Source organism: Podarcis filfolensis (assembly GCF_964270895.1).
Source record: "Podarcis filfolensis genome assembly, chromosome: 1".
In the NCBI taxonomy this organism is placed as follows: Eukaryota; Metazoa; Chordata; class Lepidosauria; order Squamata; family Lacertidae; genus Podarcis; species Podarcis filfolensis.
In genome coordinates this window covers 88,284,613-88,307,678 of record NC_139604.1, presented here as the reverse complement: position 1 = coordinate 88,307,678, position 23,066 = coordinate 88,284,613, and the positions used below count along the sequence as shown (strand labels likewise).

General features: G+C 42.0%; 2 protein-coding genes across 4 annotated transcripts; one reads left to right on the top strand and one right to left on the bottom strand.

The window, feature by feature from the left end:
• On the bottom strand, positions 1–11,670 carry EIF2S1 (eukaryotic translation initiation factor 2 subunit alpha). 3 transcript variants are annotated; one of them, XR_014545876.1, is made up of 8 exons: positions 11,522–11,670; positions 10,619–10,860; positions 10,302–10,381; positions 6,717–6,868; positions 4,735–4,841; positions 3,688–3,785; positions 2,377–3,062; positions 1–1,988 (listed from the first exon to the last, which is right to left on the bottom strand). XR_014545876.1 is itself a non-coding variant. In XM_083605693.1 (8 exons), the coding sequence occupies exons 2-8, from the start codon at positions 10,857–10,859 to the stop codon at positions 408–410; spliced, it is 948 nt and encodes a 315-aa protein (XP_083461819.1). In that variant the 5' UTR covers position 10,860; positions 11,522–11,670; the 3' UTR covers positions 1–407. The 3 variants fall into 3 exon arrangements, 2 of the variants coding, with proteins under 2 accessions (XP_083461819.1, XP_083461818.1); XM_083605693.1 differs by having other exon boundaries at positions 1–533; positions 2,919–3,062; XM_083605692.1 differs by lacking the exon at positions 11,522–11,670 and adding an exon at positions 11,010–11,162 and having other exon boundaries at positions 1–533; positions 2,919–3,062.
• Positions 11,671–12,670: 1,000 nt separating this feature from the next.
• Positions 12,671–22,878, top strand: ATP6V1D (ATPase H+ transporting V1 subunit D). The gene is made up of 9 exons (XM_083605769.1): positions 12,671–12,924; positions 16,037–16,154; positions 16,325–16,404; positions 17,336–17,403; positions 18,168–18,212; positions 19,120–19,223; positions 20,106–20,172; positions 20,901–20,979; positions 22,204–22,878. Exons 1-9 carry the CDS (start codon positions 12,884–12,886, stop codon positions 22,343–22,345), a joined length of 744 nt encoding a protein of 247 aa, XP_083461895.1. The 5' UTR covers positions 12,671–12,883; the 3' UTR covers positions 22,346–22,878.
• The last annotated feature ends 188 nt before the right edge of the window (positions 22,879–23,066 follow it).

The following is a 23,066-nucleotide window of genomic DNA, read 5'->3' as shown; positions in this document are numbered from 1 at the left end:
TAAATATCCAAGAAATTTATTGGATATTTGCATGAGTACAGTCTGCGGAGGAATACTGGTTTAATTTCCAGAAACCTCACTACCAGACATACTGAGTGGTTGCCCATCTTGATTTGTTAGATATGAAGATAGTAAATACAACCTTTAGACAATGCCTGGTTTATTGTGGGGAAGGGAATTACATCTTCAGAGAGAAGCATCTTCCCTTTGAGGAAGTTAAGCAGCACTTTTGAAGCAGATAGCAGATGGTTTCTTGTCTCTTCAAAATTTGGTCTCATTAAAATTCGAAAATATTAAAGTCTTTTCTTGTGAAGTTTTCAATATCAGACACCTTATTACTCAAAGGTGTTGTCACTGGCTGGTGTTTGTTTGTATAACTGCAACCCTTTTCTTTAATCCCATGCAATTTAGTCTTCAGTTTTTGCTTCCATCTCCTCGGCATCATCATCTCCATCCACTTCAGCATTCTCACGCTCCAATCTTTCCAGCTGTCTTGCAAGCTCAGTCTCATCAGTGTCAGTAACCACCTTGGGCTGAAACATCACAAATATGATCAACATTTAAGTTATCTTTCAGTGTGACCCATAAACCAGTTAAACAGATGTGCTTGCATCAAAAAGGCTTCACACAACTAGAGTGAATGCAGCTTACTTGCCCAAATGTTAAAAACAATGATGTATCAATCTGCTAGATACATTGCCAAAAGGCTGCAAGACCAATGAACAGCAGTAGTTTGTAATAATGTCCTGTAAATGATGCTGTCGAAGCTCCATCTCAAACATTTATGTGCAGGCCTGAGTCCTCAAGGTGGTTTCACTACAGCTCAGTTTGCAGCATGCTGCCTGGTTTGCGATTGTAGTCTTAAGACCACCACCCAGTTCCCTGCAGTACCTTTTCCAACTGTTGCCGCTACTAAATAGCTTTTTTGTGTTGTATTTTATTCTGTCAATTTGCTTTGAGACAGTTTATAAGAATAAATAATAATACTCATGTTTTATACTTGCTGAGCAGGTTAAACCTGGAGATAGTATATGAGATACTACCCAACAACTTAAGTGGATTTCTCTCACAAGACATAAAAGTGCTCTACTTTAAATCCAAATCATACCTGCGATGGAGCATTGTGCTCTGAGAGTATAGTTTCCCCTGGAATAAGCGTTTGGGCTGAATTCCCAATAGCAGCCAGTTGTGTGGTTTCAATGTTTGCAGAAGGCAAGCAGAATTTACTCATAGGCATTCTACATATACAGTTTCCAGTACAGTGGTGCCTCAGCTTACAGACGCTTCAGGTTACAGACTCTGCTAACCCAGAAATAATACCTCGGGTTAAGAACTTTGCTCCAGGATGAGAACAGAAATCGCGTGGCGGTGGGAGACCTCATTAACTAAAGTGGTGCTTCAGGTTAAGAACAGTTTCAGGTTAAGAACGGACCTCCAGAACAAATTAAGTTCTTAACCCGAGGTACCACTGTATCTTTCTATCTGAGATAAGAAGTGACATTTCTAATAAATGGAAGGATCAGTATCAATTGTGTGCTGAAAATACGGCTAGTGTTTAATAGTCCTTTAGCATATTTTCTATTAAGATGTCAGCTTCTGCTGCTATGCTAAAGTTAGGAACAAAGGCAACTGCGGTGAAGAAAGCGCACCATACCCCCTGCTGGACAAAATGAGCAACCTGAAAAAACCTGTCAGCTGCAGAGCCAGTGACTTTACCTTCACATAACCTTTCTTTGCAAACTATTCCCCAGTCCTTACAGATCCATTTAAGCCACTTTTCAGGTCAAGGGAAGGAAAGTGGAACGATGGGAGAGAAGGATGCTGTAGTGTTCTGACTAATGTATGGCCGACCAAGGTTAAATAAGAGTCCCTAAAGAAGGACACCTCCCCTCAGCACCAAAGTACAGGGTGCACAAAAAGATGGTGTTCAGATATGGTATAAGGATATTAACCGTATGGTCCAAGTACTTAACAGTATGGTCCAAGTACTAAAAATAACGGACAAGTAAATTTTTTGGAGGGACGCGGGTGGCGCTGTGGATTAAACTACCGAGCCTAGGACTTGCCGATCAGAAGGTCGGCGGTTTGAATCCCCGTGACGGGGTTAGCTCCCGTTGCTTGGTCCCTGCTCCTGCCAACCTAGCAGTTTGAAAGCACGTCAAAGTGCAAGTAGATAAATAGGTACCGCTCCGGCGGGAAGGTAAATGGCGTTTCTGTGCACTGCTCTGGTTCGCCAGAAGCGGCTTAGTCATGCTGGCCACATGACCTGGAAGCTGTACGCCGGCCGGCTCCCTCGGCCAGTAAAACGAGATGAGCGCCGCAACCCCAGAGTCGGTCACGACTGGACCTAATGGTCAGGGGTCCCTTTACCTTTACCTAAATTTTTTGGAAGCTCAAACTACCACAACACACCTTGACCTTGGCCTGATATGGCAACTGGTGCAGATCTCTGGGGTGCTATACGCTGAAAGGGTCTCACTCCTGTCCATAACTATGCTGCAGCATTCTGCACAAACTGGTTCAAGGGCAAGGGAAGCCACACAGAGTGCACTGCAGTAATCTAATCTTGAATTCACCAATTCCTAAACTACTGTGGAGTATTTGTTGTTAAGCTATAATTAGTGTTTGGTCGCTTTTAATGTATTGCTATTCTGGTTTTAAAATGTGCATTTTGTTTTGAATCATTATTCTAGTTCAAATGTTGTATTTTAGTTTTATTTCTTAAAGTCTATAAGCCATTTGGAGGCTTTTTTTGTGAAAAGTGACAAGGGAAATAAACACAAGATAGTGGATTGGATGGGAGTATCTTTTTTTCTCCAAAGTTGGGGCCCACAATCCCTAAAATTTGAAGGAGCAGGAAGGTGGTCTTCAGGTTAGCAACCAGCACTGGTTTGGAGAAGAGACTGCAGTATACTTACTTCCATCTGCACATTGAAGACTCCCCTTTTCTCTTCAATCTTTTCTTTGATAACAGCCATGGCTTGGCTAAGGACAGAAAGGCCTTCAGTCCTCTCCAGTGTTGTTGTGGTCATCACATATCGAGGAGGAGCTATCAGATTAATCTACAAGAGGTGTGCAAAAACAAGCCTACATGTCTGGAAAAAATATTGAACCACCACAGAGAAAAACAGGATTTCCAGGATGTGTGGAAAATGCTACTTTGATATTACAGTAATGAGTAATGAGCAAAAGAGGACATAACTGTGTCTTGTTTTCTCTTGCAACGATTTTCGCCCCAGTAATGGAAAACAGTTCATATTAAAAATGCAACGATGTGAAATAAATACAGGCAACAGCTATTTTGCATGTGTTCAAGGTACATGCGAGCTGATGTCAGACATGGAAGAGGGGATAACAGGGCGAGCTTACATGCGCCCTGCTGTTGCGAGTGATGATCCGGAGTACAACCCCTGCACAAATCAGGAGTTGTCTGTAACATAATACCCCCAGTAAAATGGGGACATTCCCAAAGTCATAACTAGATATCCTCTCAAGTGGACTACTCTGAGAGGATTTCTCTCACCTCACTACCCTTCTCCATCACACACACAATTTACATGAGGTCTATCATGGATGTGTGTGTTAAAACCACAAGCAGGTATCATCCAATGTCCCAAACTGATGCAGGACGCTGCAAATTTCTCATATTCATAGTTTTCCAGAACACACATCTTGGCTGTCACTTACTTTGATAGGCATGCTTTCTGTGGAACAGCACAGGCCAGCTCTGAGAGCTTCTTTCACTGCATCAATACCCTCATAGCCATAACAGGCAACTTCAATATCTAAATGGGTCATAATGACAGATTACGTTAAAACACATATAAAATATTATCCAAGAAAGATGGCAGAGATGAAAACCTGTCATTTATTGTATTATTACTCAGCCCTCTGTATTTTAATAACCCTCTCATAAATTTATCTCTAATCAGAACAAGTGCACTGAAACTTCGTAGCTAAGACATGGCTTGTCTGATAGATCAATAGAACACTGTGCACACAGTCCATACAGACTCTTGCAAAGCAATCTTGTTAACAAGATGGCAAACTATGGGCATGACAATACTTCAGTTAGATGGTTCCACAGCTGGCTGAACATCCAAGCCTAATGAGAATGACTTCATGTCAAACTGGGTGCCACAGGGCTGTCCTAGTTCCTGCACTGTTCAACATGGTCATAAAAGGGATGCAAAAAAGCCCTTGTGCTTCCCATTTTAACTTGTTTTATTTTTCAGACAGAATTTCTGCGTAAAACTAGTTTATGAGCTAGCAGACATGTCAGGATTAGCCTCAACAATCCTGCAACCACTCCCCAGTGATTCATAATATGCAACTAGTATTGCTGTGGTCGAGCCTGATCTTGCATAATAGCATAATTAGGTCTGAGACTGTCATATTCCTTCAAGAAGCTTTAGGGAAGTCCTAAGTTAAAAACATGAAAAGTTAAATGACTAGTTAGATTGCTCAAGTAACTCACAACTATAAACTCTAAAGGCAATGAATGACAAGCTTCAGGTAGTTTTACAGGAATCCAGTCAAACAGCTTATTTGTGTGATCTCATTCACAACATTTTGTACAACATATGTGCAGAAAACTTGTTGTCAAAGTAAACTCACCAAGCATATTTTCATTCATCCATGTAGGATATTCTTCCATAAGATTGCAATGAGGAGCTCAGTCTAAATTAACAAGCCTTGTTTCTTTAATAAGTTCTGTTCTGGGGACTTACTTACCTGCTCGAATTTTGACTGCTTGTGGTGTGAGGCGCCTATTGATATTATCAATTAGCACACGCTTCTCATCTTCTGTCAGATCCAATCCATCAAGGATTGCAGGATCCCTAGTAAAAGACCCATAAATGTAAGCCTGCCAGCATTCCTTAAAATGCATTTTAACAGGAGAGAAAGGACCAACACTGAGGCATTTCTTAACACTGATAATGGAAAGCAGGAGGGATTTGCGTGAACATGTTCTCCAGTCTTTCTCTTGCCTATGGTTAAGAAATAGGTACTGGCCTAAATCATTCAAGCCATCATTTGTTTGTAAACACAATTTATAGTACAATACTGTCCAAGCAGTATTACAAAATGTAACTTTTTAATATAACTTTAAATATTGTAAACAAAAAGTATGTCTACATTCTCTCAAGAGAAAAAAATTATTAAAAACCCCAAATTACTACTTTATAACAATTGATTTATTGACATAAATTTAAACTGTTACATCCTTTAAAAATTGTATTTTATAATATTCTTAAGGGTATCACTGTGTACATGCACTTATTATTCTAGTACATTAGTCCATTTTTCAGTGAAACAACTATCTTGTAATGTTTGTTCTCTGACTTTGATGTAGTATACTGTAGTTTTATTTTATATTTAATTTATTATAGAAAAGTAGTATGTTCTTTATTTCAGAGCATTACCAGAACATATTAAATACATCTGAGCTACGCAGTGCTTTTTTTTCTAAAATAGCGTTTAGGGGTACTCTCATTTTCCTACTCATTGAAATACTGCCCCTCAATGATGTCAAACTTAAGATTCACAAAATGTCTAGGGGTATGCGTACCCTTGTGTCCCCCCCAGAAAAAAGCACTGCAGCTATGTCAATTTCATCTTCAACAATTGTTACTATGCCCTGTATACATTTTATTAAGGCTAACGGGGAGTTAGATACCATAAAAACAGAATTTTTACAAAAAAAACCTCCTTGTACCATAACAGACACTTTGAATTTTATACATGTTTCCAAATATAATTCCATACATATGATAACAGCTTGACATCACTTATCTAAGCAGTTAAAATCTAACACAAACCTATTCCTGAGTAAACTACTTGCTATTTAAACATACTAATCTCATAGAAGCAGACCTTGTGCATCATTAGTCTTAACTTCATCTGCACATTTTGCTATGGCTGTTAAGTTTGTAGTGCTCTATGGTATCTCAACTGCCATAATTCAGTTTGCAGGTAGTGGCTCATGTGACCACATGAATTTGATACAAAACAAATCCATTTCAAATAGACCAGTGAAATGAAGGATTCTTGCAAAGCCTTCTCAGGAACATGTTTTAATATGAAGATAAATTCCATCAATAGCAATAAGCATGAACAAGAAATGAATGCAGAAAAATAGTCCTGCAGGCTATTCTGTAGTCTTTAATATTTATTTTCCCTTAAAGGTAAAGGGACTCCTGACCATTAGGTCCAGTCGTGACCGACTCTGGGGTTGTGGCGCTCATCTCGCTTTATTGGCCGAGGGAGCCGGCGTACAGCTTCCGGGTCATGTGGCCAGCATGACTAAGCCGCTTTTGGCGAACCAGAGCAACGCACAGAAACGCCGTTTACCTTCCCGCCAGAGCGGTACCTATTTATCTACTTGCACTTTGACGTGCTTTCAAACTGCTAGGTTGGCAGGAGCAGGGACCGAGCAACGGGAGCTCACCCCGTCGCAGGGATTCGAACCATCGACCTTCTGAGCGGCAAACCCTAGGCTCTGTGGTTTAACCCACAGCGCCACCCGAGTCCCTCTTATTTTCCCTTAAACCTTATTAAAATCTAAACATTACCAAAAGTAGCTGTATCTGAACTGACATTTGGTGATCAGTCAGGCAAAGAAGGTTCATTGCATATGACATTTTATAACAAACTAAACCCACTGAAACGTTTGTCATCAGGGGTAATACAAACTGGAAAAGTAGTGTACTTACGACACTGCATGCTTGAAAGCATCATATGCACCATATCCAGGCCTTTTATACTTGTCATCAAACACCCAAGCAGTTCTCTGGAACAGGCTCTCCAGCTGCTCATCCTTTGTGTATTCCAAAACCTCAGCAACATGGCGAAGGATGCTGTAAACCTACATACAAGGAAAATGTTCAAAAATGCATACAATTACTTCCAATGCGGAGAATAATTCATATGAAAAAATACAAAAGGGTGATAACTGCTTGTGCATTTTGCACATTAAGATACGCTTTATGAAAAAAACACTGGCCGCCTTCACACCTAGCACCAAGTCAAACCATGGCTTAACACAAAGATGCTGGCCCCTGGTAAGGAAAACACAAGCCACTTTTCTCAGCCCCCGTTATTTTAGCTCTACATAGCAGCTAAGAGGAATCATAGTATTGTAGAGTTGGAAAGTATCCCGAGGGTCATCTAGTCCAATCCTTTACAATGTAGGAATCTCAATTAAAGAATACATGACAGGTGAATATCAAACCATTGCTTAAAAACCTCCACAGAAGTAGAGTCCAATAGGGAACATATTCTACTGTCAAGCATGTCTTACTGTCACAAAGATCTTCCTGATGTTTAGTCAGAATCTCCTTTCTTGTAACTTGAATCCATTGGTTTGTGTCCTACCCTCTGGAGCAGGAGTAAAGAAGCTTGCTCCATTTTTCATGTGACAGCCTTTTAGATATCTGAAGATGGCTGTATAATCTCCTCTTTTCCAATCTAAACATACCCAACGTCCTCAACCATTCCTCATAAGGCTTGGTTTCAGGACCCTTGGTCATCTTGGTTGCCCTCCTCTGCACATGTTCCAGCTTGGACAAAGTACTATTACTTCCCTTGATCTGGACATTTTACCTCTGTTGATACAGCCTAGGACAGTGTTAGTTTCTTTTAGCTGCATCACACTGTTGACTCATGCTAAGCTTGTGGTCTACTACGATCCCCAAATCCTTTTCACCTGGACTACCGGCAAGCCAGGTGTCTCCCATCTTATATTAGTGCAGCTGGTTCTTCCTACCTAAGTGAAGAAGCTTACATTTGTCCCTATTGAAATGTGTTTTGTTGGTTTTGGCCCAGTTCTCCAATCTACTACAGTCATATTGGATCCTGATTCGGTCCTCTGTGACATTGGCTACCCCTCCCAGTTTCGTGTTACCAGCAAATTTGATGAGCATCCCCTCAATACCCTCATTCAAGTCATTTATAAAGATGTTGAACAACAATGGGCTCAGGAAAGAACTCTACAGCTCCCCACCAGTCACCTTTTTTTGACAATGATGAATCATTATTGATCACTCTGTGGGTTTGGTCAGTCAACCAGTTACAAATCCATCTAATAGTTATCTCAGCTAAGTCAGATGCTGGTATAAGTGCTGCACTATGCTAAAAATATCAAGGAGCAGCAAGGAGGGTGCAAGCTCCTTTCTGGAATGTTTGTGTGGTCCCAGTAAGTCATAGTTTGGCTTACTGTGAAATGTGAATGAGACCACTAAAGATTTCTTTTCCTAAAAATGTTTAAATAAGAATCTGTGTATTTTAATTTTATTGCAGTACAAAACAGTACAATACAGTAAAACAAGTGTGCCCCAGGGGCACAAAACCTCTAGCCTAGAAGGGATCCTCTGAGGCTTCCCATCTAGTCCTCTCCTCTTTGGCCCTGTCCCTCCTCTTGTGCTGCCTAAAGGAAGAAGTGGGGAAAGCAGCAAATTGCAGGTGCTGGAAGACCAATCTGCTTTGGCCCCCTGGTGTGTGAGAGAGCGAAAGAGAGGTAGAGGCTCTTTTGCCCTTTGTTCCATCCCAATTTGGATTAGGATCCTCCATCCTTGCTACTGGCACTGTCCCACAAGGATCAATTTAAAACTTTTTGGGCAATGCAAACTGCAGATGTGGGAGATCCAACTGAGACTCAAGTGCAAAACCACTTACAAATGCTCATCTTAGTGCAGAAACCATTCAATAGTAAGAAAAGGTTGCACAGAAGAACATGCTATCACACCCACCTAACAACTATAAAGCTGCATCATATCACACTACACTGAAATTTTGCCAGCGTCTTTAATATTCTTCATGAAATTCTGAAATGGAGCCAGTACTCTCTTACTTTTATAGTCATGCTGTATATTGCACATTGAACTGCAACTTGCATTTGTATGCAATATAAAAACAAATGTGTCCAACAAATCAGTGTTGTTCATGCAAATTAACACATCAAGTTTATGGCTCTCCCTTCTATTTCTTTATATATCAAATTCTGGATTGAGGTGTCACCAGTATGTTGATGACATGCAGTTCTATTTGTCCATTAACATCTGAATCAGGAGAGGCTGTGAAAGTTCTGGACTGGTGTCTGGATGCAGTGGTGGACTGGATGAGAGTCAATCAACTCTGTTTAAATCCTGGGAAGGTGGATGCTCTTTGGGTGGGTGACACCCATATTCAGGAAATTGGCAAGTTACCTGTTCTAGATTATTATTATTTATTAATTTTGTATACCGCTCTTCATCTGAATTTCACAGGGCAGTTCACAACATAAAAATACAAAATGAGAACACAAAAAGCATAATAATAAAGCAAGTCAATAACTCCCCTCCCACAAACACATTTAAAAGCCCATGGAATGATTAATCAACCAACAGCCTGGTTATAGAGAAATGCTTTTGCCTGGTGCCTGACATGAATGAAAAACTGAGCCCTTAGCGTCAGTCCGGTGGAATGTCTTACCAATGGAGATTCAACAGACACCTTCTGGCCAACTTCTAAATGCCTGCTGAAAACTTAACTATTCCTCCAGGCCTATGCAGACAATTAAGAGTACACCCCCCACACAATGGTCTATGGATGTTGGTTTTCAATTTCTTTTTGCTTTTAACTTGTTTTTAACATTTTCTGATGTCACTGTCAGGTTTTATATTTTTATATTGTAACCTGCTGTGGTATATTTTTATGATACAATGATATATAATTTTTATAAATAACTAAGACGAAACAGACAAAAGTTAACACAAAATCACTTTCATGCAGTTAAATCCAGAGGCATTTTCAGTAATACAGAACAATATATATCACATTTCTTCTCAATGCTCTTGTTCATTTAAATCAGGCTTAGAAAAGTTCTTGCAAGTCCTAAACACTCTAAACAATTATTAACACTACTGCATAAACTGTCATTGCAGGGGTGGGGAACCTGTGGCCCTGCGGATCAGGGTTGGCAACATGGTGCCCACACAGTATAGCTGACTACAACTCCCATCACCACTGGCAATACTAGCTGCGGCTGATGGGAGTTCAGCAACATCTGGAGGATATACTCTGGCTACCCTTGCTCCAGATGACAGATTCCTAACTCCTCATCTGCATGGTCATTGACTAGGGATGCTGAGAGCTGCACTCCAACATCTGGAGGGCCACAGGTTCCCCACCTGCATCATGAAGCAAAATAACTCAAGGTACATTTTTTCAAACATAAGAATATCATGTACACAGTTACCAGTAGAATTTACACCCACTCCATTCTGCAAAGTACTAGAATAACCAATAATATGGTAGCTTACTGTTTTTGATTTGGTGAATTTGTCTTCACATTTTATTGCCTCTTCTGGAGAGACTCTTCTTTTTGACAAGTCAATATAACCTAATTAATACAAAAAGAAATATCTCAAAACAGTGAGGATTCAACACAACTTCTAAACTCATAAAAATGCCACTTCTATCTACTTAAGGCAGTAGAAAACACTTCTTGTTTCAAGAAGAAAAGTTTTAGAAACCCACTTTACTTTTCTATATAGAAGCCAGCTACAGGTAAGCTATGACAGAATGAATAAGACTGCATACTCAGAATTTGAAATAACACTCTAGAATTTTAACTTACCTTTCTCTTTATCCACCCTTATGACAACAACACATTCATTTCTTCCAATTCGAATGAGTTTGTTTATAGAACGGATACGTCTTCTGGACAACTCACTGAGCAGAATCATGCCCTCAATATTGTTATATTCCAGTAGGCTAACATAGGCTCCCATTTCTGCAATGGAGCGGACGTTGACCATGACCACATCTTCAACTTCTGGAAATTTATGCTGGTAAAACCTACAACTTAGTCCAGGCATCCTGCAAAATTATATGGAGAGACAATTTATTCATTTGTAACAGCCCAAACCTAATCATAATACGGCGAAAAGTAACATCTATTTAGACTGTTCTGGTACCGGAAAAATTTCCCATTTTCCTGCAACTGGCAGAGAAAAAGGAAAACATACCAGACACGCATGTTTGCAGAACGCTGCTTAGAAACCTCCTTGTCACTTTCTGTGTTCTGGGCCGACATTATGGTCGCCGCAACAACTACATCGCTATGAAACCCTCTCGTTTTTCTCCGTCCAGTTTCCCCCCGGACGGTTATTGACTAGTTCTCCCCCCGAAACACCAAACGTGGGGGCTGTGTGACAAAGCGCAACTTAAGGAGAGGCGTCGCGGCCGTGTGAGGAGGGGACGGGTGTCCTTTTGTGACATAACCCGCACCTCACCGAGGGAGGCCTGTGTCCCAAGAGAAGCGCGGCCGGGAAGCCAATGCCTCACGTCGGAAGAGGCCCCGCGGTCCCCTCGCGCGGCAGCCGAGGAACGGGATGGGGAGACTCCGTCTCGGCCTGCCGGGCGCGCCCCGCGAGTATCCCGCATGGCGGAGGACACCTACCCCCTCGCTCGCCGCAGAGCGGCGCCCCCCTGCTCGTAGGCCGCCCCGGAGCGGCCGGCCCTCCTGCCGCTTGCTCACCTGTCTCTTCCACAGGCCGCGCTCTCTGCGCTCCGGGCTGGGGTCTCGGCCGACTGCTCGTATCCGCCTCTGGTCACAGCGTGTACCCCGCGTCAAAATGCGCAGCCGCCATCCCGCCTCTTCCGGAAGCATTTTCGGGGAAAGTAGCCGGAAGCATTTCTACCCAGCTGCTCCCATAAGTCTTTGGTTGTCCTGATAGACGGGAGGGCGGGAAGGAAAGGCTCGCGCGACACGACTGCCAAACCTTATTAGCGCCTCCCGCCCGCAGCGGAATTACTTCTCTGCATAGAGATAGAAAAGGGTAGAATGGTCACAACGGCTATTTGTATTGGGAAGACGAGGCAGAATGCAAGGATTTCTCAGGTTGCAGTCAGAATTGTACATTTACCATAGTTAGAGGTGGAGCTGAGGTTCGTTTGCCTTTCCAACCCCCAACCCCCCGCCGCCAAAAAAAGAAATCGCATGCAAGGGTACTGCGCATTTAAATATTTCAAAGCTTAAAATAAAGCAAATGCATCTCTTTTTACTCAAGCTCTCCCTGCTGACTCATAATATTGGATGCTATTTTATTTGAATCCTCCGAATCTTTGCTTTTATACTGTTGCTTTAATGGTTTTAAGCTGTACTTTTGTTTTAATGGATCTTGGCTTGTGTCCAGTGCCTTTAAAAAAAAATACTGAAAGCGGGGGAGGGGGGAATCGAAATTTTGCGCACGAAATAAGATCCGGTTGTGAAAGTGCAGCAACTCCTGTTACTGCTGATATCGCAGTGGCTGATGTGCAGTGGCACACTGTGCAGCCACGGTGAAGCTCAGCTCGTGGAGGTCTCCGCACAGCTCTAGCTCTCTCTCTTCTGCCCCAGGATACCAAATAAATAAATAAGGAATTTGGACCGCCTGTGTGAGCCTAACGTGCAACAACAAAGGCAAAGGATAAATGGATTGTATCATTAAAAATCCAAGGGATGGAGTAGCGCCACAATGGGGAATTACAGCATGTGGCGGATTTCCACTTCTGCTGGATCCGTTTCTCTGCGACGTACAGTCGGCGAGTCCTCCGCAGTTGCACTTATCTCGGCAGTCAGGGCTTTGAACCATAGAGTTTTTGCCAAAGCTCTCCTGTCTAGCATTCTGGCTCTATGCCTTTTGACGCGGCGCTCAGACGAGCCGAGGAGGAGGAGGTGACTCCTCGGTGACGTGCAGCGTGGAGGGCGGGGCTTCGTGTTTGGAAGCGGAACTGGAGGCCGCGGTGCCCTTGGTAACCAAGAGGAGTCACGTGACAGGAGCGGGAGCCCAGCTGAGAGAAGGAAGCGAAGGAGCCAGCGGCGTCTCCCGAGCAATCTCCGCCGACCACCCCGGGCAAGATGTCAGGCAAAGACAGGATCGAGGTTTTCCCTTCGCGGATGTGAGTGGCGCTTCTTGGTCCTTTCGGGCCTCCCTTGGGCGGTGGAGGGGGGCCGGTCAGTTCCTTCCCTGCGGCCCCACAGCCGGACACACTGTGCGCTGGGGGGTGTTGAGCTCTCAAATTCAAGCTGCCACGGATCAGCCACAAACACCCTTTAGCCGCCGTCACGGGGGTGCATTTTCTCACCCTTGTAATTCGCAAAGGAAGGGTGCGATCCGTTTTCAGCGGCCTTAAGAGCCCAATAGAATGGTAGTTATTTTGGATTGCTTCAATTCGCGTTGAATTTGGAGAGCGCTTTGGGGTGCAGAATTTGATGCTCGTCAAATTCTGTTTCGAATCCCATAACTATCACCAATGTATTGATTGGCGTTGGTTAAATTTACAAGGGGTTGTGGGAGGAATGCGTTGGAATAAAAAGGTGGTGTTACCTGTCATGTAAGAGTCTCCCCCCCCCCCTCCATTCAGACAAGTCAAGCTTGTAGGCTTAAAAAATGGGGAAGTGAAATGTGAGTTGTTTCCAGGTCAAAATGGCAAATGCTTTGTCATATGGTCAGATGTCTTTGACAATTATGGAACAAGGTTGTCATTTTATCTGACTATGCAATGCTTGAAATGTCTCCTATTATTAATAATATGTTTGTATTAGAGACACTTTTTACTAGTCAGAGGATGGTAGGAAGGGGCAGTACTAAAATAAGGGGGAAAAAGAGGAAAGTGAAGCCTCAAAATGATGCTCAAAAGTAGAAAGCTTATTCTAGTACACAAGATTGCAACCTTAGTAATTTCAAAATAGAAACTTCTTAATAACAAACAACTGTGTTCAGCTTTCAAACTGAATTTTGAGAGGGAGAACTGAGTTTCCTCATGAGCACTTATTTTGAAGGCTGTAAGTCTTCTGTTTCTTTTAAGTGCCATACAATTAATTGTACTTCTAGTGCCTAGCTTGGCAGTTTCTCGTTTTCGCACATTGCCATACTGTTGTGTTAACCTGGAAGCCCCACTGATTTCAGTGGAATTTTCTCTAGGCAGGTATGCATTAAATTTCACCCTTGCAGTGCAATCATATGCAGAGTTTTTATTATGAGTATGATTCTTGCTTCTTACATAGATCAGCCATATTTCCAGTATGTTTGCTGAATCTGGCATGGCATTCTTGATAGTAAACAGAGCCATGTTTAGTATCCACACACAGTTTTGCTGAATCTTGTTCCAACTAGTAAATGAGTTAGTCTGAGATAGAGAGGCAGTGGTGCAAGCCAGTCAGTGCAGGAATACGGACACCAGACCTTCCCTTCATTTAAAGAAGTTCCAGTTCTCTTCCTCAAGTTGATTTCCAGCTTAGGCAGTTCCTGGGAGACATATTATAAACTCTCTAAGGAATTGCCATGAAATCTCCTTATTCAATATTTCTAGTACTGCCCAAAATTAGTTTGTTGTTATGTTTCCAATTACTTTTCCTTGGAGATCATGGGAATCATGGGTGGACACAGCAATTACTGAACAGGCAAAAACCATTGAATTCAGGCAAATCCATAGAGTGAGCACAGACCATTGTTTACTGTGTGGCATCTGCTTGTTACCATTCTTTGAGAAAATTGCAAGCATGTAGAAAGCAAGTTGAGGGACGCGGGTGGTGCTGTGGGTTAAACCACAGAGCCTAGGACTTGCTGATCACAAGGTCTGCGGTTTGAATCCCCGCGACGGGGTGAGCTCCCATTGCTCGATCCCTGCTCCTGCCAACCTAGCAGTTCGAAAGCACATCAAAGTGCAAGTAGATAAATAGGTACCGCTCCAGCAGGAAGGTAAACGGTATTTCCATGCGCTGCTCTGGTTCGCAGGAGTGGCTTAGTCATGCTGGCCACATGACCCAGAAGCTGTACCCCGGCTCCCTCGGCCAATAAAGCGAGATGAGCGCCGCAACCCCAGAGTCGGTCACGACTGGACCTAATGGTCAGGGATCTCTTTACCTTTACCTTTTAGAAAGCAAGTTGTGTCTAGCCATTAGGTGAAGCCAATGTTATTGCTTCTTGCTACGATTATAAAAGTGAGGCAAGGGCCTGCAGTGGTTGTCTCATTATGTGCCAGTTTTCAAATATTCACCATTTGTCATAGGATTGCCTCTGTCCATGCTGCTGTTCATACGTTACCTGAAACTTCATATTGAGAAAAGTGGTATGTGATGTGATTTGGTTTGCGTTGAATGGTAGAAGAGACAGCTCACAATGTAAAACAAATTCTTGAGTTTCCAGTAAGGAACTTAGCTTATAATAGGGTTGCGATATTTCTAAAAGTGAAAATTCAGACACAAAGGTTGCTAAGCTTCTTTTGGCAGAGTGAACCAATTCTAAAGTTCTCTTGGCAGCACTTCTGTTGCAGCCTCCCCATAAAACTGGAGTTTGTCATCTTTGCTTATTTGGTATGGGGATGCAAGCGTGTTTAGAATTTCAGCCTAAAGGTTATAAGCTTATTTCTCCTCCTCCTCCTCCTCCTCCTCCTCCTCCTCCTCCTCCTCCTCCTCCTTCTTCTTCTTCTTCTTCTTCTTCTTCTTCTTCTTCTTCTGTCACTCATAGCCAAGTAAGATTGTCTTCCATGAACACAGTCTTAACAGTGAGACAATAAATGACTGTGGAGGTCAGTTCTGGATCCACATATCCCTCCACAGTGGGGACATAGGTTTCCGGGCAGGAGTTGATCGTAGTGAGGGTTTGCCAAGCGTGCCTTCCTCTTAGCTCGTTTTTCCCTTTCGTCCTGAGTACGAGCATCTTCAAAGTCCATGACACCTTTGGTAAAGGCTGCTCTCCAATTGGACGCTCATAGGTCAGTGTTTCCCAGTTGTTGGTGTTTATACTACATTTTTAAAGATTTGCCTTGAGAGATTCTTTAAACGTCTTTTATGATGTACCCTTCAGTGCACAGTAGGTATTATTACAAAGTAAACAAGCATAGGATTGGACTGTCAGACGTGTTGTAAGTGTATGTTCAAGTTCTGTGAGCCAAAGAATATTTCCTCTTGTTTTTAGGAATGTGCCTTTTCAGGAACACTCTTCTCTTTTTCCCAGATCATCTCCAGTGACAAGATCAAAAGTATTTATCACTTTTTTGAATTTGACAGGGCCCAGACCATCATGAAGGCCCGTTTGAAAGGAGCCCAGACAGGTCGCAACCTCTTGAAGAAGAAATCTGATGCTCTGACTATGAGATTCCGGCAGATTCTTAAAAAAATTATTGAGGTAGGGTGTTTTAATGTACTGAATTTCCAATGTACGAACCATTATAATAGCAGGAACGAGTTTTTCTCTTTTTAAAATGAGAACAAAACAGGCCCATTCCTGACTTAACTCTCAATTGTAACCTGTATATTGGTTTCAGAAAATGTCCTTTTTTTGGGTTGTGTTTGCAGACAAAGATGTTGATGGGTGAGGTGATGAGAGAAGCAGCCTTTTCTCTTGCTGAGGCAAAGTTCACAGCTGGAGACTTCAGGTAAAGCTCACAAATGGGTGTAGTTGAGGGGACTCCTGTGTGAGACATTTGGCCTCTCTCAAGAGGTGAACTATTCCTTTCTGTTTATGGGGGTGATTGGGAGGTAAATGAAAATTCTGCAGCAGATCCTATAAGAGGAAAAGGTAGAACGCAAACCCCATAGGAAATTAAATATATTTCCAGGATGTCTGCAAAGATAAACGAGCAGAAGAAAAATATGAGGGCAGGGAATAACACTAAAGTTGTGATAGACTCCACAGTGTTCTAAATATTACTACCTACCTTCATATTTTAGCTTCTTCTAGTTGACAAATGACTCCTTGAGTTTCTGTGACTTTGTGTTCCAGTAGCAGTCATCGATTACTCTTTAAAACAAATTACCACTGCATTGCCCACAGCGCATCAGAGCATGTTTTGAAGACTGATCAGCATGGTTTGCTGTGGTCACTGCTTTTAACGTTATAAAAATGGCAGTTCACTAATCATGATTTCAGAAACGTTTTAGGAGTAAATTGTAGGAATATTTTAAAATGCAACATCCCATTTCACAGGTAGAAAACATTTCTGTTACCACATTTATGAATAAGAAAAATGACAGTGCATTTTTATTGGTTCAAGAGCTGGAACCTTTAATTCACCTTAGTACTGTATTTGGGAAAAAACAGAACCTCTAGTACTTTTCTGCTTTATAGGATACCATTATGTTGTGTTATGTATACACTGTCCTGGGATTAAGCCTCACAAGTGAGATTTGCTCTAAGAAAACATACTGGTACATGGAATTGTGCAGCAGGTGCTAGGACCAGGTTTTACATTTCTATGTATGCTGCTGTGTTCGCATTAAACATACTTCATGAAAACTAAGAAAATATACTGGCAATTGCTTCCTCAAATCCGTTGAATACGTACTGATACGTATTTGTTTCTGCAGTACAACTGTGATTCAGAATGTGAACAAAGCTCAGGTCAAGATCAGAGCTAAGAAAGACAATGTAGCAGGTGTGTATCTTTATGCTACGCATGATATAATTATTTTTAATTCTATTTATTTAATTATTTAAGTCACTGAGAAACTACCGCATTGTTTAGTGCGGCTTATAGTAGAATCAAATAGTTGGAGTGGACTTTGAAGGTTATCGAAGTCCAATTCCTGTTCAATGCAGAATCTGATAAATTGCTATCCAGCCACTCTTTAAATGCCTCCAGCACTGGAGAGCCCACCGTTTCCCAAGATTGTCTGTGATACTGTTGAAACGGGGAAGCTTCTAAAGTTTATCCAAAATCTGCTTCTCTGCCATTTTCACTTGTTTGTTCTGAATTTGGAGCAATAGATAATAACTGTTCTATATTCTGTGACAGCCCTTCATATATTTGAAGCCTGTCATGTCTCGCCTTAAGTACTTCTTCTTAAGCCTACATATACCCAGCTCTTTCAGCTGTTGCTCATAGGATGGTTTCCTGACTTTTCACACAACTGCTGGCCCTGCTCTGGGCCCACTTCAGTCTGTCAGGGTTTTTATTAAAATGTGGCTCATTTTATAAACTGAGCTTCAAAGGGTGTGTTCTGGTTCATTTAAGGCATCATTTCTCATTACATCTGAACTTGGAAACTGTGACTTAAGTGCTCCCTATAAACCAAAATCAAATTGGCTTTCGGTCCCAAAGGGTGTGGTCATGAGCGTTATGAGAACAAGATGGCAGCCAGAATAGAAATTAGGAAGTGGAATTCATTAATTGCACAACCTGCTGTGTATCTTTTACAGGTGTGACCCTGCCAGTTTTTGAACATTACCAAGAAGGAGGAGACAGTAAGAAGTGATTTTTCTTTTCCTTATCTCAAGAGGTTTTGATGTGATCTTAGCTTTAATATGCCATGTTTGAGACCCTTGAAAACTGCGTCTTCTGTAACTGGCCTGTAGTATAATATAATAGCAATGGTTATGTGGACTATTTACAACTCTGTAAATGTTTAGGGGAGAATTTGACATTGCACTATTCTGATCATTCTGTCAAGTGCAAGTATTTCTGCTTGCCTGATGAAACGACCCCCCTCTCTGCCCCTGTGTGCTGCTCTGAGGGTTCTCACTGCCTTCCATGGCAGATTTTTTTTGGGGGGAGGAGCCCCTTTACACTAGCAGGAGCCCTTGCACCGATTTCCGCTAGCACTCTGGCACTAGCCCTCAATTTAAAAAAAAATCATGGGTTGCTTTTATGTACTGTAGAAGAGGTTAACACGAGAAATACTACATGGTGCCTTTTAAAATGCAATCCTGAGCTTTGGGAAGTTATGGAAACTCATGCTATTTACTTTAGTAGGGTCAAGATTGTATTCTTTGGGCGATATCACTTGTGTGATGGAACTTCCCCTTCCTTTTGCAGTCCTACCTCCACCCCACTCCTAAATTTGTTCTGGAGGGTTCTCCAACCCTCTGGATCAGACTTTGAGGGTACCGGGATTGGAGAGGAAGGGGAAATTCTATCACACCGGTGGAAACCCATTCTGCAAGTGTCCTCACACCATTGGATATATCTCTTTACAACTATTTGCATTTTCCATATTAGAAGTGGCAGCTGAGATGAGTGGCTTTGCAGCTGTCTCATGCTTGGAACCATCCTCCACCCTAGAGTAAATATTCTGATGGTTTAGTTTTCTGTTTGGTGGCTGATTTTTTGTTGCTAATGAGGCTGCTAAATGTTCTGGATGAATTCTTTCAGGTTATGAGCTGACTGGTTTAGCCAGAGGTGGGGAGCAGCTGGCCAAACTGAAAAGGAACTATGCCAAAGCAGTAGAACTCCTTGTGGAATTGGCCTCTCTGCAGGTAGGAGGAGAAAGAAAACTATTAAAAGGGCCTCTGGTATGGCTGTATATATAATAATTCTTTGTGAGGTCTTTTTAAAGTATCTGCTTCCTTTTCTAATTGATCATCTGTAGTTGTTTCTAAGATATACTTTGAGGACAAGAGGAACTGCATATTGTCCTCTGACCTGAAGTCGGGGGTGCATGGTGGTGCCAGGGAGTGGTTTTGGGGTAGGTGTAGCTATATGGCTTTCGTTTAAGGGGAAATTAGATTGCAGCCTTTGGACTTGGCTTCCAAAACACTGATGAGCTGACATTTGCACAGAATCCCACCTTGTTGCACTAAGTTTGTGCTATTCTCTCAACTTCTTTGAAAGGAGCACACAGCTGGGTCTTTTTGTTGAGTTGCTGAATCTGAATTATCAGCCTGGTAGAACTTTGTGTGCTCACTTTGTGATGCTCACAATGTGGATGTACACATTGTACAATAACCCCTTCGCCACTAACAGTATATTGGCTATCGTTTCCTGTGCAAGAATTAGCAACACACCCCGCTTTCCACCTTGCAAATTAACACTAGAATGTGGGTAAATCAGCACTGGGAGTGTGGGCAGCCTGCTTCTATTTTGCCATCCCCTAATACTGGACTGGTGCAAAAAACAAACTGCTAGTAAGTTTGGAAGACTGAGCTGTCAATAAAGACTCTATTTAGGGAAACTTGCATGTGAAATACCAAGTGAGTGACAAGCCTGCATGATGCCAGATCAATTTATCTTTCTTAGCAATAAAAGTCCCATATATTTGCTGACATGTCTCTGCTCAGGGCTGAGGTACAAAGAGCTAGTGCATCATGCTTTTTTGCACAAATATCTAATTTTCTGCTCATTCTTTTCCCTTTCTATAGACTTCGTTTGTTACACTAGATGAAGCCATCAAGATAACCAATAGGCGTGTGAATGCTATTGAGCATGGTGAGTCCAAGGAGATAATCCTTAAGTTAGTCTTGTCCAGCCTGATACCTTCCAGATGTTTTGGACTACAACTGTTGGGGATGGATGGGAGTTGTAGTCCAAAACATCAGTGTGCTCTAACTATGGTGAATGAGCTGGTTTGCATAACAGGGCGAGCAATATGTGGGCTCTCAGATTGCAGCTGCTTTGCTCCTCCTCAGTCCATTTGGCTTAGGGTCTCATCTGAATCAGGTCCAAATGGAGAGCATAACCAAAAATACTGCCCACCATAAATTGGGTAGTAAATGAAGCTTCCTAATATGCATCCTAATACCATGATGTGATTCAGAGCTGTGCTGATGGATGGCTTTTCCAAGGCCCCATTTCATAGTACTACCTTGGAAGAGGTCAGAATCTAGAAGAACCATCTCCCTAAGATGACCCTTTCCCCACCACCACCACTATGTTTGTGGCCCCTGGAACACCACATCACTGTGAAGTATTTTTCCTTTTGCTCTGTCACACTCTGGCCATCCTGTATAGTGATTAAATTACTGTGCCATACAACAAACTATGCATCTAACTCAAGGGTTGACAACCTGGGCATCCCTTGGCAGGAGATCAGACTATACACATATCTATGTATGTTCAAAAACATAGATGGCAATCACCAGGATAACTAATTTTTGCATGGCTGCCCTCCTTGTACTTATAGAATCATACTTACTAATGGCAATTTCTTTTTATAGTGATTATTCCCAGGATTGAACGTACACTCTCTTATATCATAACTGAGTTGGATGAGCGAGAGCGAGAGGAGTTTTACAGGTGAGTGACTTGGCAATCCAAAAATAGGAAATTATGAATCTGAAAATGCCCTGGGATGGAGTCTTTTGAGCCCACAAATGCCTCTGTTAACCAAAAAGGAGGGAATTTTTGCTCACTCAATGTTTTTCCTGCAGCTCCACCACCAGTTTTCATCCTCTTTTTGCAAGGTCTCACAACTCTGTGGAGTCTATTGGGGTGGGAACCTGCAGTGAGGAGGAGTTAGCAAAAATGGCCTCCCCCTTCTTGGATTCCACTGTGTACGAGTGTGCAACCTAGTTCATACTGATCCACCCCCCAACAGTCCTTGCTAACCTGATGTCCTCCAGATATTTTAGACTACATCTCCCATCAACCCACAGGCAGGTTGGCTGGGACTAATGGAAGTTGTGCTCCAAAAGATCTGGAGGACACCAGGTAGTTAGTTCCTTTTCTTACCCCTGCTCTAAGCAATAACCTCACTTTTTCTAGGAAGAAATTCAATTTTTAAATAATTGTGCCAAAAGAAAGCAGGTGATTAGGGCTGCAAACAAGTTTCAAAGCTACAATGGAAAGTACACCTCCATCTCCAAATGTTGGTACATTTTGTCCTTAAATTTTCAGCTAAGTTCCACAGAATTGATGGCCCATTACTGTCAACTATTTGAAACAAAATAAAAAAAAATTCCTTCCAGTAGCACCTTAGAGACCAACTAAGTATGTTATTGGTATGAGCTTTCATGTGCATGCACACTTATCTGAAGAAGTGTGCATGCACAAGAAAGCTCATACCAATAACAAACTTAGTTAGTCTCTAAGGTGCTACTGGAAGGTATTTTTTTTTGTTTGTTTCGACTACAGCAGACCAACACGGCTACCTGCCTGTAACTGTCAACTATTTCTCATTGGAATGGAATACAAATGTATATTAACTTATGTTTACCAAAGCCTTCAAATGCAGTGTGTCAAATGGAACAATTTATCATCTAAGGGGTGGCACACTGGGAATGCGACACCCACACATAACAACACAGTTGAGTTCCTTCTCCTTCTGGTGCGTGGGAAAGCACTCAGTGCACCAAGCCATTGCAGGGAATGAGAAGCCCTAGCTTTCCCCCAAACTTTGTGAAATTGGAAATAAAATCCCAATAATGGCTGTGTCACATTTCGGGGTGGGGTGTGGAATGTAGGAATGACCTGCTATCTGCACACCAGCTTTACAATAATTTGCACTATTTTTCTCTGTAGATTAAAGAAGATCCAGGAGAAGAAGAAGATACTGAAAGAAAAGAACGAAAAACTGCAAGAGTTGCAGAGGGCAGCTGGACAGCTGCGCGAGCCTGCTAATTTGCTTGCGGAGGAAAAGGATGAGGATCTTCTCTTTGAATAACTGTGGACATCTGTTACAATGCAGGACTCAGAACAGTGAGTTTGAGATACAGTTCTGGACACATTGTGATGCTTTTGTGGCTCTTCATTTGGTGTATTAGCCTGTGCTATCCAGTCTGGATTTATTCCAGGATTTTTTTTCTGTTGTGGAAAATAGCTGGTTTGTCCATTGAACACATGCATGAAGCAGAAACATTTCCAGTTCTACATATCTCCATTTAATTTAGTTGGCAGAGAAGTATTGCCACTTCTGCTTCTGCTGTTCTCTCAGCTGTACTTAACTTCATTTTTTCCACATACTGCCAAATTCTTGTGAGCAAAGTTCCTTGTTCTGACCTGCTTTGTGTTCACAAGTGACAGCAACTGTAATAACTTATTAAATGAACGGGCTTTTTTCTCCAAAACGCAATTTTAAAAAAATCTGTGTGATCTCATTGTATCTTTTTGTTTCTAAAAGAACGAATGGTTTCCATTTCATGTTGTATTTGCCAACTCATCTGTGTTGTAAAATCAGTAAAGGAACCTGTGTCTAAACTTGTGTCATTTTTGTAAAACATCTATTAAATCTTCAAAATAGGTAGGTGGGAACTAGTTGAGTGAACAGGATTTCTCTTTTGCATCTGAACAACTATTCTATAGTTACTTGAACTCTGAAGCAGCTGGAAAAGGCATCCTCTTGTCAAAATCTCCCTTATTCAGTGCATGCTTACTTGTCCTGCAAT

What these genes read in the sequence shown, in the direction of transcription:
- EIF2S1 (XM_083605692.1), bottom strand. Translation starts at nt 11,077, where the DNA reads ATGTCGGCCCAGAACACAGAAAGTGACAAGGAGGTTTCTAAGCAGCGT. An exon ending in GCTTTCAAGCATGCAGTGTC is followed by an intron (nt 4,842 to 6,716) that starts GTAAGTACACTA and finishes GTCTTTTACTAG; the next exon opens with GGATCCTGCAATCCTTGATG. An exon ending in TCTTCAATGTGCAGATGGAA is followed by an intron (nt 534 to 2,918) that starts GTAAGTATACTG and finishes GTGATGTTTCAG; the next exon opens with CCCAAGGTGGTTACTGACAC.
- ATP6V1D (XM_083605769.1), top strand. Translation starts at nt 12,884, where the DNA reads ATGTCAGGCAAAGACAGGATCGAGGTTTTCCCTTCGCGGAT. An exon ending in GAGGTTTTCCCTTCGCGGAT is followed by an intron (nt 12,925 to 16,036) that starts GTGAGTGGCGCT and finishes TGAATTTGACAG; the next exon opens with GGCCCAGACCATCATGAAGG. An exon ending in TGGAATTGGCCTCTCTGCAG is followed by an intron (nt 19,224 to 20,105) that starts GTAGGAGGAGAA and finishes CCCTTTCTATAG; the next exon opens with ACTTCGTTTGTTACACTAGA.